This window comes from Diabrotica virgifera, chromosome 4 (genome assembly GCF_917563875.1).
Source record: "Diabrotica virgifera virgifera chromosome 4, PGI_DIABVI_V3a".
Classification (NCBI taxonomy): Eukaryota; Metazoa; Arthropoda; class Insecta; order Coleoptera; family Chrysomelidae; genus Diabrotica; species Diabrotica virgifera.
The window spans coordinates 29,134,129-29,150,174 of record NC_065446.1 but is presented as its reverse complement, the minus strand read 5'-3'; the positions used below and the strand labels follow the sequence as shown (position 1 = coordinate 29,150,174).

At 34.4% G+C, this 16,046-nt stretch overlaps 2 protein-coding genes across 2 annotated transcripts in view; one reads left to right on the top strand and one right to left on the bottom strand.

The window, feature by feature from the left end:
- Positions 1 to 5,618, bottom strand: part of LOC114349351 (extended synaptotagmin-2-B) — a 179,392-nt gene extending 173,774 nt beyond the window's left edge. Inside the window, exon 1 of the mRNA XM_028299696.2 lies at positions 5,235 to 5,618. Within this exon, the coding sequence (XP_028155497.2) occupies positions 5,235 to 5,248 (14 nt within the window). The 5' untranslated portion in view covers positions 5,249 to 5,618. The remainder of the gene's footprint in view (positions 1 to 5,234) is intronic.
- LOC114349352 (EF-hand domain-containing family member C2-like) overlaps positions 1 to 16,046 on the top strand; it is a 187,007-nt gene that overhangs the window by 99,512 nt on the left and 71,449 nt on the right. The window lies entirely within an intron of this gene.

Here is a 16,046-nt window from a genome sequence, read left to right as displayed (position 1 = left end):
TACACTAAGGATTACATTTAATTCATTTTATTCATTTACAATAGTTTTATTCGATCAGGTTTCTCGTATTTAAGTATCCAGTCCATTGAAACCGTTTTAGTATACATTCAAAAGTTTCTCTTCTTGGTTTTTGTTTATCAGGGAATTGCTGATGAAAAATTGTTATTGCTAGTAGCACATTTTTGTTATACTCTCCTAGCACAAAAACCATTTTAATCAATTACTCATCAGTTACTTATTAAAAAATTAATATTAGTAATAGTAACAAAGCAACTGGAACTATAAAAATAGTATAATGTCAAATGTTTTAGCAAATTTATTGTCATAGTCAACTACCTAGGTAGAACCTTGTATGTTTTTATTTATATTTTACGCACCAACAATCTTAACTACGTAGGTATTTGGATATCTCATCCAATATTAATAAATTAAGGATCAGTCTAAAATAATATCTACTTTTTTTTGAAAAATTATTTTTGATACAATATTTGCACAGCCACCTAATAAAAGTTCACGTAATTTTTGCTGCAATTAATGTTTGGATTAAAGAATCACGAATAACTCAAAAATTAAAGCAGTTCGGTATAAGGAATGCTTAAGAAATAAAAAAGTACCATAAAATATAATTTCATTACAATACTAAAATACAGGGAGTTCCATTTAAGAAAACTCAGAAAATATTCATTCTGAGTTTTGACCAACCCTGTATATTAATATTAAACTTTTCGCTATACTATTAATGTTTAACAATAGTAGACTATATTAAAAATCGTTTGACCATAAATACAAACTTTGATGTCAAATCACTACAATTCTACAGGGTGTGAATATTGCTACGAAATTACAATAAAACGTAATTATCTTTTAATCTACCTCATATAATATCACAAAACCCTATAGGTATTTTGAGAAAGAAGACATCGAGGAGAATCCAAAAATGTAAAAAGATACAGGGTGTTCCATTAAAAAAAATAAGTTTGTGTCACCCTGTCAATACGGGTGGCCCTGTATATCTTAAAGTACAGTCAAACCCGCTTATTGGAATAGCCTTTGTGCCTAGTAAAAGTATTCCTATAACCGGGATATTCTAATAACCGATCATTGGTTGCTACTATAAATGTTTCGGGACCTCAAATTTCTATTCCTTAAACCGGGATATTCCTTTAAGAGGTATTCTAATAAGCCGTTTCGACTGTATTTTTAAATTATGGTCCTATCCGTGCCCCAACTTTTACCTAAATAACTATTTTTTGTATCTCTTACAGCAATCGAGTAATTGGAATTTGTCACACTAAAACCCCACCCTGTATATAGCAATAAACATTTTGCCTACAAACAGTTTGTTGCCTTTCACTATTTGTGTGCAAACCCTTCCGAGAAAAGATTAGTAGTGGAGTCAATGAAGGTTTTCACCTCCGATTTCGTTGAACCTCCATCGATTTTCATGAAAATTGGTAAGTATGTAGAGGATACCTCAAGAAACAAAGGTGACATGGTGCCAACTTGCGCTTTTGCCCTGGGGGGGATGCCACCCCTTCTCGGGGGTGGAAATTATTTTATTAAAAATAATACCACTAATCGATAGAGGGACAAATTATAAGTAAAATTTGTTATATAAAGTTATTCCAGTAAATCAATAGTTTTTGAGTTATTAAAGATCAAAAGTTTTGATTTTTCCTGAAAAAAATCCATGTTTTAAAGCAGTTTTTCATAAATAACTCAAAAACCATAAGTTTCTTCAAAAAAGTTGTTGTACCAAAATCGAAGATAATATAAAAATAAATAAGCTCCTTATTCGAAAAATCCTTTATTACATATACAAAGTGAGTTATATGCAATTGAATGTATATTTTTTTTCCGCGTGTACTCAAATCTTAGTATTCAAGCTTAAATAACAGGAAAACGATGCACTTTGTTAAATATAGATACTAAACATTTTAATAAAGTACTTAAAGGTAACTATCAAAAAGCTATATAAGAAGTCGATAGCATCAAAATTAAGCAAGTTATGATGGAAATAAGAGGACCCTTTCAGATTTTTTAGGGAAGAATGAAAAATGAAACTTACGTCATTTCCACAAAAATTAAAATTTATAGTAACCCATTCAATACTTTATTTATTTTAACATAAGTAATACCTTCAACAATTTTGACCGGTTTAAAATGCATGTTTTTGAAAAAAAATACGATTAAAAAAAATAGAATTTTTCAAATTTTCGTGAATTTCATTTTCTTTTGATAATAACTCCAAAAATACTCGATATACTTAAAAATTGGTAGAGAACAAAATTTTAGTTTTAACTTTATTTAAGCTTTTTATTTTTTTAATATTTTTTTACGACAAAAAATAACCGAGATAGAAACATTTAAAACCTAAATTTTACTGCGAGAACCATGTAACCGGGGCCCTTTCACCTTGTATTTAAAAAAAAATAAAGGATTTAGAAAATTATGTTTAATACAGTGTTATAGTCCTTTTATTTAGCTTTGTAATGGTTTTTGGATAAATCTCATATTTCAAAAATTAACGGAGTTATTTAAAAAAAAAACCAATAACATTTTCTTTGAAAAAATTTTATAGCGGAGATTTTGTATGTATACAGGTTCTGGGAAGTCCAATTAGTCGTTTGTTGTAGGAGATACGAAAAAAGTTTATTTAGGTGAGATTGGGGCATAGATAATATCAGAATTTAAATACATTTCCAAATATACAGGGCCACCCATATTGACAGGATGAAACAAAATTATCTTTTGTTTAATGGAACACCCTGTATATTTTTACATTTTTGGATTCTCCTCTATGTTTTATTTCTTAAAATATCAGGTTTTGTGATGTTATACGAAGTAGTTTAAAAGATAATTACGTTTTTTTTCAAATTTCATAGCAATATTCACCCCCTGTATAATTGTAGTGATTTGACATCAGAAAATCAATTTATGTTCAAGTGATTTTTAATATATTATTGTCAAAAGTTATTAATCTAGCAAAACGTTTAATTTTAGCTAATACAGGGTTGGTCGAAACTCAATGAGTGTTTTCTCAAAGTTTGAGAGTATGAGTTTTCTCAAACGAAGCAGCCTGTAATGCCTGTAATGAGCATTGTAATGAAATGCTATTGTATGGCACTTTATTATTTCCCACCCTGCCAGTGAGAACTGAATTTATTTTTGAAATCCCTAACTTTATATATTTAATTATTTTAAATATTGTAAGCGATTAAAAAACAATCAAATTAAATTGAAATTGAATAACCAGTGTATATCTTCCACATTTACTTCATATTTAACGTAGCCTGTACCATAACATTGCACAGATTATTATCCCTGTATATTAGCAACGATATACCATGAATGTGCATTCATACTTGAGAAATGTCCTATATCCAGTCTCACAAAAAAAAGGGATTCCTCAAACATAATATATACGTATGCAGACAAAATCAGCCAAAATGATTTGCGATATCTAATGAAAGGTATGTTCCGTTTGTTTGTAGAATTATATTTAATTAGATTTGCTTTAATTACTAAAATAAATAAATTTTCAATTATATTTTATGTATTTGTGGAAAAGGAAACCTAGCATTAGCGGCCACATTTCTATAACGGCCAATTGTTTTCTATTTTAGTGGCCGTTATTGACAGGTTTTACTGTACCAATATTATTTTATTAAATTATGAAACATTATTTAAATAAAAAATTTATAAACTTGATAAAAGAAAGTTTGCTTAGAATTTACTCCTCTATCTAATTATGGGGTTATTTTTCATAAAATAGTGTTCACACATGAGAAGGGGTAACATCCACCCCCAGGATAAAAGCGCAAGTTGGTACCACATCATTTTTGTTTCTTGAGGTATCCTCTAACTACTTATCAATTTTCATGAAAATTGATGGAGGTTCAACGAAATTAGGGGTGAAAACCTTCAGTGACTGCCTTTTTGGAAATATAAAAGAATAATTTTTTTCGTGATTGTCGATTTGCTAATTTTCTGATTTTTGGTTGCTATAAGGTTTGAAAAATAATAAAAATTATAAATCATGCACATAAATGTAAAAAAATATTTATTTTACTTAATTAAACGAGATTGCTTGAGCCAGAATGCTGAAATCTGCATTTTTATCATTAAAAAAAAAGGTGGATTTCACCCCTAAAATGCAGAAAGCGCAACTTGGTGCCATATCACTTTTGTTTTTTGAGGTATCCTCTAACTACTCAACAATTTTCATGAAAATCGATGAAGGTTCAAAGAAATCGTGGGTGAAAACATTCAGTGACTACACTTTCAGAAATATAGAAGAATAAGGTTTTCGTGATTTTCGACTTGTTAATTTTCGGATTTTTGGTTGCTATAAGGTTTGAAAAATTAAAAAAAATGTAATTCATGCACATAAATATAAAAAAATATTTATTTTTCTTAATTAAACGAGATTACTTGCGCCATAATGCGGAAATCTGCATTTTTTACAATTTAAAAAGTAGGGGTGTATTGCACCCCTAAAATGCAAAAGCGCAAGTTGATGCTATATAACTTTTATTGTGTGAGGTATTCTCTAACTACTTACCGATTTTCATGAAAATCGATGAAGGTTCAACGAAATAGGAAGTGAAAACTTACAGTGACTGCACTTTCAGAAATCTAAAAAATAATTTAAAAAAAAGGGGTGTATTTCACCCCTAAAATGCAAAAAGCGCAAGTTGGCACTATGTCACCTTTGTTCCTTGAGGTATCCTTTAATCACTCACCAATTTTTATGAAAATCGATGGAGGTTCAACGAAATCTGAGGTAATAACTCATATCCACCTTCATTGACTCCACTATAGGTGTAGCCGCGCAGGTATATAGTGCCGTCAAAAAAATAAAATAAAACGCATAAATCAGAAGAATTATTATTACCTATTTAAATTGTACAAATTAATACTTTGTCATATTAATTTAGGTACTATTTATTTTAGTCGGCAATAAAATAAGCCAATTTTGTGGTAATACACCGCATCGCGAGGTAGACCGCAAGCTATAGCATAGCAGATACGCAATGGTAGACCGCATACTATAGTGGCACCGCATATAACATATTTTTTATTCAGTATCTTTTTTATTATAAAGTGAAATGCTTTTAAGGAAATATTGCTTGATCCCCGTACAATTGATACACGATCGCATTAAAAATTTGACTTCTGCCCTATTAATCGCTTTTCACTTAGCAAAATTGATTCTATTTTTAAATACTTACGTATTTCCACTCATTATACAAGTTATCGAAAACTATATTTGGTAGATCAATACGAACACTGTTTTTACACATAAACAACACTGAGAATCTACTGAACATAAATTTGTACACGCAGCTTTGAGGTTAAAGAAGTTTACAAACAAAACTAATCCATTGATTTTTTTATTGATGACAGTGCCAAACTGTGGCACGCCATGTAGCAACCGGTTGAGGTAAAAAAATTATACACACGCAAGGTTTATGTATTAAATAATGTACGGAAGAAAATAATCTCTCACCAAACTCCACGGAAACTAACTTGAGACTTATTTGAGATTCCGTCTCCGTATTCAGTTCGTCTACTGTGACTGTGAAACAGCACCCACCGATAGGCAGGTAGTGGCTGAAAAGTAAACACTAGAACACAGATATGATCATTAAAAGTAAACAATGTATTTTCTGATTTACATTTTAGAAAAGTAAGGTCACGGTTATTGTTATTCAATTGAACGTACCTACGAGGTGCGACAATAAAAATATAGGTGCCTACTGCATGTACAAAATTTGTTCGGTTAATAAATAATGAAAGGTATTTTATAGTAAATGTTTACTCCTTGGTTATCTGCTTGTTTTTGGAACTGCAATGAGGATGTAACTTGTTTATGTAAGATGGTTTTATTTAGGAATTATAAAATATATGAACAATGCCAATGCCAATCCTGCCTTAATTACCTCTTATGAATTTAGCGACATGGGGGAGATACGGGTAACTACACAAAGTTAGCGAAACAAATATGAAAAACTTGAATAACATCGGGACGAGGAATACAAGGGATAAACAAGGAAAGTTATAAATGGAAAAGATAATATACAGAAGAATGTGGAATGTGGACGACGTAGAAGAGAATATCAGACAATTAGAGTGCATGATAACCAATACGAAAGATCTACCACCGGTTAATGCAGTACTTTTAGACGTAGAAGAGATTAAAGAATTAGAGAGCATGATAACCAATACGAAAGTGCTACCACCCAGGGCCGGCGATAACGGGCCTGCAAGGGATGTACTGCAAGCGGGTGCCCCTGCTTGGGGGGCGCCAAAATGAGCTTTTTTCGTCCAAAAGCCGAAGGTCGACTATACTAGTTTTGCAGGCGGGCACCTTATGCCCTAGCGCCGGTACTACTACCACCAGTTACTACAGTAGTTTTAGATCCTGTAGTGAAAGAAGAATCGCTGAGAGATGAAACGCCGCATTATATGAAATTCAAAATGCCACCATTTGACAGAAAGTCTTCTTGGTCCATATACTTTAGTCCTTAAACAATTTGAAGCTATTTGTGACGGCCAATCATTGGACCGAACAAGAAAAGGCTGTTTCCTTGAATTCGAGGCGATGCTGCAGATATATTAAGGTCAATTTCTAAGGGTCAAGAAAAATGTAACTACACCTTGTTCTCTCATCTGAAAAAACGCTATGCAGATGCCCATCTACAAGAAGTATACAAAGTGCAACTGCGAAGTAGAATTCAACGAGCAAGTAAGGATCTGCAAGAATTTGAAGCAGATGTTGCTCGTGTGGTGCGGTTGGCTTATCCGGAGGCGCCAGATAGCATATGGGAAGAATTTACTGTGGACACCTTTGTCAATAAATTGTTTTAGAGGACCAGTTTTTAGAGGACTAGCAAGACTGAAAGTTTTAGAGGAAGCGCTCGGTATCATCTTGGAACACGAAGCAGTTAGTCAAGATTCACGAAACAATCGAGTACTCACCGCGGGAAAAGGCGATAAACAAAACGATGAACGTTTGGAGGAAATAGTACGGAGAGTGGTACGTGAGTAACACGATGCCGAAGATTGCTGGAAGATTCCGTTCAAATACAAATGCTCCTTCGAAACGGGCATGCGGTGAAAGTTGTAATTACCGTCTTAAAGTAGAGGAACGACTTTTCCCTATGATACAAACCACCGTCATTAATGAGCCATGGCAGCCTCATCAGCTACAAGATGCCCGGCCAGATGATCCATGTGTAAAAAGAGTATTTTTCTGGGTACGTCGAGGTGAAAGACCTTCTTCTAGACTAGCAGTCTAGAAGTCAAGGCCTACTGGAGCCAATGAATTACCTGGTATTAAAAGATGATCTGCTGTACAGAACCTTTGAGAACAAAGATGGTACAGAATCTAGGCTTCAGTTGATTGTACCTACAAGTAAAGTGTCAGAAGTATTACGTCAGTTGCATGATAGTGCATCATGTGAAAACTTTGGTATTAAGAAGACTCTGCAAAAGGTTAGAGAATGGTTCTATTGGGTGAACCTTGGGTATTGGGAGGCCTATGCATTACCAAATCAAGAAGCTGCTACTGTTGTAGAGGTACTTGTTAAATAATTCCTTATCCGATTTGGTGTTCCCTTGGAGATCCACTCCTACCAAGTGCGAAACTTTGAGTCAGCCCTCTTACAAAACGTTTGTCAATTGATTGGTGTCAAGTAATTGGAAGACCAGAACGACACCAAACCGAACCATGGGTAAACACTTGTTCAAAGTTGTATCTGAACATCAGAGAGATTGGGACCAGCGCATTCATTTTTTTTTCTCTGATTCTGGCTTTGGTTTAGAACTAGAACCTTTAGCCACGTAATTGTATAACTTATCACTAAGTCAGGGGAGTAATCTGTAGTGTGTGTGTGTTGAGTAAGTGTCTTGTTACTTTGCAAAATCGACGTCATTGTCTTTGCAAAGAGACGCTAATTGTTTCCGAACGTCTGCGGTCCCTCCGGTGAAGCGCATTCATTTATTCCTAATGGCCTACCGCTCGGTCGTGAATAAAACTACAGGTCAAACCCTAATCTGCCTGATGTTAAGTCGTGAACTTCGTTTACTTTGCGACCTAAAATTTGGCTGCAGATCTTCCGAGGAACATGTTGCAGGTCAAGACTATGTCGACCGCCTGAAGTTACGAATGAACAACAGTTGTGAACTTGCCCGACAACACGTCCAGATAGCCAGTGATAGAATGAAAGATCAATTTGATTCTCGATGTAAGAATTAATTGAAGTAGATGATCTTGTCTGGCTTTATAATCCTCAACGTCGTTGAGACGTGTCTCTTAAACTACAAAGACAATGGGAAGGTCCGTATGAAGTTAAAAAGAAAATAAATGATGTAATATACCGAATTAAGAACTTGTCAAAAGTTAAACCACAAGTTGTTCATATAAATCGTCTTGCACCATATGATGGCTCAAATGAAACCGTAGACGCACGAGCCCTTCAACATAAGATCAAAGATGATTGACAACCAAGTTTTAAGGAATTTGTCAAATTACGCAGATAGAGTTCTGCCCACTCTCTATAGCCCACTGTATTGTCCAAAACCTCGAGATGACTAAAAGGATCTCATCCGTATTCAATAGAAACTTTGGTCGCTTGGACAAGTTGACAAATCAGCAGCCTAAAGTTGGAAGAGTACTGCGATTAGAAGATGGTCCTCGATCTTAGCTTGTATAGTACGTTATAACGTACTGTTCTCCTTCTCTCTTTCTCTTATTTCGCCACCTCTCCCTACATAATGTATGTATCATTATGATACCACCGTTCCGGTTGGTAAAACGAACTTTTCCTTTATTCCTTTATCGTTCCGGCATAGACCTATTTACCCGAATTGAAAAGAAATTATGTTCCAGTTCGTGAGTAGGTAAGTGTCAACTTTTTAATGTAGCATTAGAAAAGGTCGTACGAGACGTTAATATAGATAGCAGGGGAACAATATTCAATAGATCTGTCCAAATTCTAGCATAGGCAGACGACGTAGACATTGTAACAAGAACCAGAGCGAGAACTGCGGAAATCCTAACCGAGCTAGTAGCAGCAGCAGAACGAATGGGGTTACATATAAATCGAAATAAAACCAAATTCATGGCGACTAACACAAACACAAGAGCTGGAAATGTTGACGCAGATCTAATCATCAATGACCAAAACTTCGAAGCGATCAAAGAGTTCATATATCTAGGGACATCGGTTAACCCCAATAATAACACATCAGGGGAAATAAAAAGACGAATAATAATTGCAAACAGGTGTTATCATAGTCTATCAAAGTACTTAGCTAACAAACGTCTGTCTCAAAAAACTCGTATAAGGCTGTATAGAACATTGATAGTCCCCGTTCTCACATATGGATCAGAGGCATGGACGCTAACTAAAACAGATGAATCCGCTCTATCGATTTTTGAAAGAAAAGTGCTACGTAAGATATTCGGAGCGGTCTGTGAGAACGGAATATGGAGGCGTAGATATAACTTTGAACTGCAGAATATCTACAAGCATACGTTTGGTGGAAAAGATATTATCACTATAATTAAGCGAAACCGCCTGCAGTGGGCAGGACATGTAGCCCGGGCCCCTGAATCGAACATGATAAGAAAGATTCTAACAGCGCAACCCGTGGGAATGAGAAGACGGGGTAGACCAAAGCTGAGGTGGATGGACGGGGTAACACAAGATGCCGAGAAGATCGGAGTCGGCAACTGGAAAATGCAAGCAAGGGACAGAACAGAATGGCGTAAAAAGCTTGAGAAAAAAGAGAAAGCCTCTAAGGGCTGTAGCACCAAGATGATGATGAATTCTGCCCACTCTCTATAGCTCACCGTATTGCCCAAAACCTCGAAATGACTAAAAGAATCTCATCCGTATTCAATAGAAAGTTCGGTCGCTTGGACAAGTTAAGAAATCAGCAGCCTAAAGTTGGAAGAGTACTGCGATTAGAAGACGGTCCTCGATCTTTGCTTGTGTAGTATGTTATAACGTACTATTCTCCTCTCTCTTTCTCTTATTTCGTCACCTCTCCCTACATAATGTATGTATCATTATGATATCACCGTTCCGGTTGGTAAAACGAACTTTTCCTTTATTCCTTTATCGTTCCGGCATATACCTATTTACCCGAATTGAAAAGAAATTGTGTTCCAGTTCGTGAGTAGGTAAGTCCAATTCGACAACTTGAGAAAATGTTGAACAACAAAACAACAACGATTAAGATGGTGTGGGTACCACACTCGAGAAACCAGCCGAGAGGGAACAACTTGGAAGACAACACAAGGGAACTGAAAGAATGAATACACGTTATTTATTCCCCGTTTAGGCTTGGGCCTCTTCAGGGTACTGGAGTCTCCCTTTTCGTGAGTGTATAAACGATATTTCAGTAGGTCAGTAAGTATAGACAGATGTGACATTACTCTGGGCTAATTAGCAAAATACAAGGAAAAGTTATTTACCAGCAATTTTATTGCTGGAATCGAATCTTATGATTGTATATATTAATAATATAGGTATGCAAAGTCCGCAGACAGTGTGCTACTTTTTTTATAAACAAAATGGCGCCCGAAAATCGTGTTTTTTTCAATTTTTGCTCTATAACTCCAAAGATTTTAACTTTACACCAATAACACTCAAATAAAAATTCACCGTAATTAAATTCTGCATCGAGACGTGTTTTTCCCGATTTACTTCGTCGAAAATTTTCCCCGGAAAATGCGGGATTTCCAACAAAATCTTTAATTTTCAGCTAAAATTTTAGATAAGCAATTGTTTATCAATAACTAAATAACTTGGTAGTATAAAAGCTCTTTTTGTATAGATTATAATTCCAGAAGCCGATGGAAATTGAATGAACAGTTTAGCATGAATTGAATTTATCGCCGCTATAATAATCATAATAATTATGATACATAAGAATAACTACGATTTTTGTATAAAAAGACACTGTACCTATCTAATGTATATTACAGAATTGAAATTGGACTTTAAGCGGCCTCAGGAATATTTTAAAATTTTAAACAATTTTTTGGCTTATAAACAAATAGAATATCTCAGGCAGTATTAAATTAAATTAAATCATGAAAACGGTATTGGAAAAAAAGTGGCAGGACGCTTGTTTTAAAAGAAAAAACGTTTAATTATGATGAGTGGTTCCTGAGATACAACCAGTTAAAATTGACCGGCATTTACGGCAAAGGTATAAACAATAGGATCATAATTTTCGAACCATTACCGTTTTATTTTAATCCTCTTCCTTCACACCAATTTTCATATCTTTAAAATAATCATAAGATATATTATTATAATAAAAACTATCGATATTACGAGAGAAAATTGCCAAAAATAGCAAAATTCCAATCAAAAATCAGGTTGGAGAAAATATAATCTCAAAGTTCAAAATCGGTATACGTTAAAAAAATGCATTTTCTCGGCTTCCCATGGAGCAATTTTCTTGATTCTTTTTTTGTTCCCAAGTAATTCGAGTAGAGCCATCTAACTAACGCATTATTAAATGTCAAACTTGCTTTTGTTTTGTTATAACAGATTAATTTATTTATAAGAAAAGAAAATTCCAATTTTTTTCCAGTTGTAGACTTTTTTTAGATAAACTTACTACAAGTGTACCTTTTAACATTAAAAACACAAATACTCTCATTTGAAAGCTGTATAATTATTTAAACAATCTTTATTTAAACAATTTAAAAAATTTGTTATAATAAATAAATTAGTTTATTATAACAAAACAAAAACAACTTTGACATTTAATAATGCGTTAGTTAGATGGCTCTACTCGAGTTACTTGGGAACAAAAAAGAATGAAGAAAATTGCTCCATTGGAAGCCGAGAAAATGCATTTTTTTTAACGTATACCGATTTTGAACTTTGAGATTAGATTTTCTCCAACCTGATTTTTGATTGGAATTTTGCTATTTTTGGCAATTTTCACTCGTAATATCGTTAGTTTTTATTATAATAATATATGTTATGCTTATTTTGAAGATATGAAAATTGGGGTGAAGAAAAAGGATAAAAATAAAAAGGTGACGGTTTAAAAATTATGAACCTATTGTTTATATCTTTGCTGTAAATGCCGGTCAAATTTAACCGGTTGTATCTCAGGAAGGAACCACTCATCACAATTAAACGTTTTTTCTTTTAAAAGAAGCGCCCTGCCGCTTTTTTTTCCAATACCGTTTTCATGATTTAATTTGAATTAATATTTTCCGAGATATTCTATTTTTTTATAAGCCAAAAAATTGGTTATAATTTTAAAATATTCCTGAGGCCGCTTAAATTGTCCAATTTCAATTCTGTAAAGTACCTACATTAGATAGGACAGTGCCTTTCTATACAAAAATCGTAGTTATTCTTATGTATCATAATCATTGTGGTTATTATAGCGACCATAAATTTTTAATTCACAATTCAGTTGTTGTTAAACTGTTCATTCAATTTCCATCGGCTTCTGGAATTATAATCTATACGAAAATAGATTTTACACAATCAAGTTATTTAGTAATTGATAAACAATTACTTATCTAAAATTTTAGTTAAAAATTAAAGATTTTGTTGGAAGCCCGCATTTTCCGGGGAAAATTTTCGTCGAGGTAAATCGGGAAAAATACGTCTCTATGCGGAATTTAATTACGGTGAATTTTTATTTGGGTGTTTTTGGTGTAAAGTTAAAATCTTTGGAGTTTGCATACCTATATTATTAATATATACAATCATAAGATTCGATTCCAGCAATAAAATTGCTGGTAAATAACTTTTCCCAAAAATGGCCTGTTCTCCGATAATCTGCCCAGACTACATTAAAATAATGTAAGTCGACCTTACCAGCGAAGACGTCAAGCTGCCATTAATCTGGAACGGCTCTTGTATTCAACGTATAGGGATGCAGCTTATGTTATCTGCGATATATTATTGGGGTTTGCTCTAGAATATTGTAATACTCATCAGGAAGTTCGTTTCTGGCCAATTGTAGAAGGTTAACTGGAGGGAATGGAACTTTTGTTTTTGGGAATCCTGGTGAGTATGTCACCGTATCTATTGCTGCGTTAAGTGATTTTTAACACGTTCTTAGCACTATCATTCGTGCCATTAATCGTACGTGTTACGTATTTGTTGCTGATAGAACGGATTCTCTCTTGCATGGGGGGATTTTAGCGAATGGGTGTACTAACGCCGACGGATAACTCCAATGCCTCCCGAGGCACTTTCTGGATATTTTACGCTCACAACCAAGGATGGTATTGTTGTGTCTATGGTTGAGTGAGGCATAGAGACAAGCCCTGTAGTCGATAATGGATCTTATGTAGGTTTTGTAGGTGTGTAGGAGAGTCTTGTTTGATGTGCTCCCAAACTTTCCAGACAACGCTCCAAGGAGTTTAGCTCTATCCCTTACCTTGTTTAAGGTGTTTTGAATATCAGTGTTCCAGGTGAGTTTTCTGTTAAAGTGAACTCTGATTAAAGAGTTATCCTAGCCCGTTCGTTACGGGTATTAAATTAGAATGTCTGAAGGCAATCATTTGAGTTTTTGTTGGATTTAGAGTGACTCTCCATTTGTTACACCATGTAACGATTTTGTTAAGCTTTGTTTGGGCCCTATCGAATACAGAAGGATGTCTCAGCGTACCGTATGCAGTGCCTGCAGTGAGTAGAGAGCAGTATCGTCAGCGTATAGTAGAATGAACTCGATTCGTTAATGGCAGGCCCGGCCCCAGGGGTGGGCGAACTGGGCGGCCGCCCAGGGCGGCACATTTAGGGGCGGCACATTTTAGATAACAGCCAATTTTTGAAATTGAAGAAATAATAAATTATGTTTTTAATATAAAAAATCAATATTATGAACAAGAGCGACAAAACTGCAACTGTAAAAACGAGAATTAAATAAGTGAAACAATAACAATTGCAAGGTTCATTCGACTGGAAATCTACAACACCGCCTTCAACTGCATCGCATAAGAATAGTGGAATAAGAACTAAATTAAATTCACTAAAATGAAATTTACCGAAAATGGATATAATAATTGGAAACATATGGTTGAAGCTTTGTCCAGCCACGCTAACTCTCCAGCTCATCTACAGTCACAGCGACAGTGGGTAGAACTAGCAATTAGACTAGAATCGGGCAAAACCATAGAAGAAGAAACACAAAAAGTTCTAAGTTCAGAAACTCGTCATTGGAAAAATGTAATAGAACGACTTATATCAATAACAGTTCTTAGCACAACAGTGTCTTTTATTGAGGGGCGATTCTGATAAACTTTTTCATCACAAAAATAAATTTTTAAAGCTTATTTAGCTCTTTGGAAAATTTGATTCTGTTTTAAAAGAGCGCATTAGGAGAACAACGAATAGTAGTAACAAGCAGCATCACTACTTAGGTAAACGTATTCAAAACGAAATTATTTAGCTCCTCCATGACCAAATCAAAAATAAATTTTTTAAGTTTTGAAATCAGCAAAGTATTATAGCATAATTTTAGATTGTACACCTGATATTTCTGGAGTGGAACAGATGACTAAATTGTTGTACGTTTTGTTGATTTAGATTCCTCTTCACAAAGCTTAAAATTGCAAAACATTTTCTTAGATTTGTGCCCGTATTGGAAACTAATAGCTTGGGACTTACAGAAAGCAAAAACTGAATGAACTGGGGATACTTTTGGAAGATATGAGAGGACAATGATACCTATGATAATGAGGCAAACATGAAAGGGAAGAACTTTTTGTCCCATGTTCTATCCATTCACTCAATGTAGTCGTCTTCCTTAGTGGCAAAAACTTACAACTTTTTTTCAGCATCTATTCATCGTTCGTTTATAATGGAAAATCACATTTCTATCACAACGTTGAAACCTTTGTCCGAAACTGGATGGGAAAGTAGAATTGATGCATTTACTCCGAGCAGATACCAAATTGAAGAAATCTACGATGCTCTTGTAGAAATCAATGTCAATAAAAACAACGATAAAAAGGTTGCTCATGAGGCAAGCTGTTTGGCGAGTCAAATCCGTGATTTTATTTTTTTTTGCTGTATAATATGGCATGACATTTTACTTCATGAACTACACTACTACCTACATAAATTTTTCTAATTTTTGTACGACATATACCAAATTAAGGATATGACTGCTAGTGATTTATCAGATAAATGTTTTAAGCTGTGCGATGCTTTAACTTTTGATGAGTTAAAAGATCTAAATTATGCTAATCAAAAGATGAACTCAAACTCAAAGTACTTTCCACGATTGTGAAGCCTAAGAGTACACATCTTGAGACCCTGAAAATGATTAGAGAGTATGATTTTGATTTCGCACCCAACGTTAGTGTTGCTTTGAGGATTCTATTAACCCTACCAGTGACAGTGGCATCTGGAAAGAAAAGCTTTTCAAAGCTAAAACTTATAAAAAATTACTTAAGATCAACTATGTCTGAGGAACGTTTGAGTGCTCTAGCGACAATCTATTGAACAAGAAATTACAGAATTCCTGGATCTTGGAGAATTATTAAAAGACTTTTCCCGTGCCAAGGCAAGAAGAGTGCTACTTACTTAAAAAAGGAAGTGTGGTAAAATGTCATGAAAATATTGCAAATGTGTCCTACATATTTTTAAGCAGGTATCGTTCAAATTAGGTAAAAAATGGCGTATTAAATAATTTAGCACAAAGCACACATCAATAAAAATACAATCTTGGCGACCACTGAAGAAAGGTGGTGAGTTATGGGTCTTCTACTAAGAAGGGGAGGGGGGGCACTCGCCGATCTTGCCCAGGGCGGCAAAATCCCTAGGGCCGGGCCTGATTAATGGGATGCGGGATTAAGCACTAACATCAAAAAGGAAATGAGCGAGAGTCAAGGTCTGATTATGAGTTCATTTTTAAGATAGAAACTTAAGTAACTAAAGTTACTCTACTCACTCCTAAACTTCGCTATGCTATGGTTATATTATATAAGTGACATAGCGGCGTGTTTGCCCTTGATATGTAAATCATGGCATTTTGCTGTA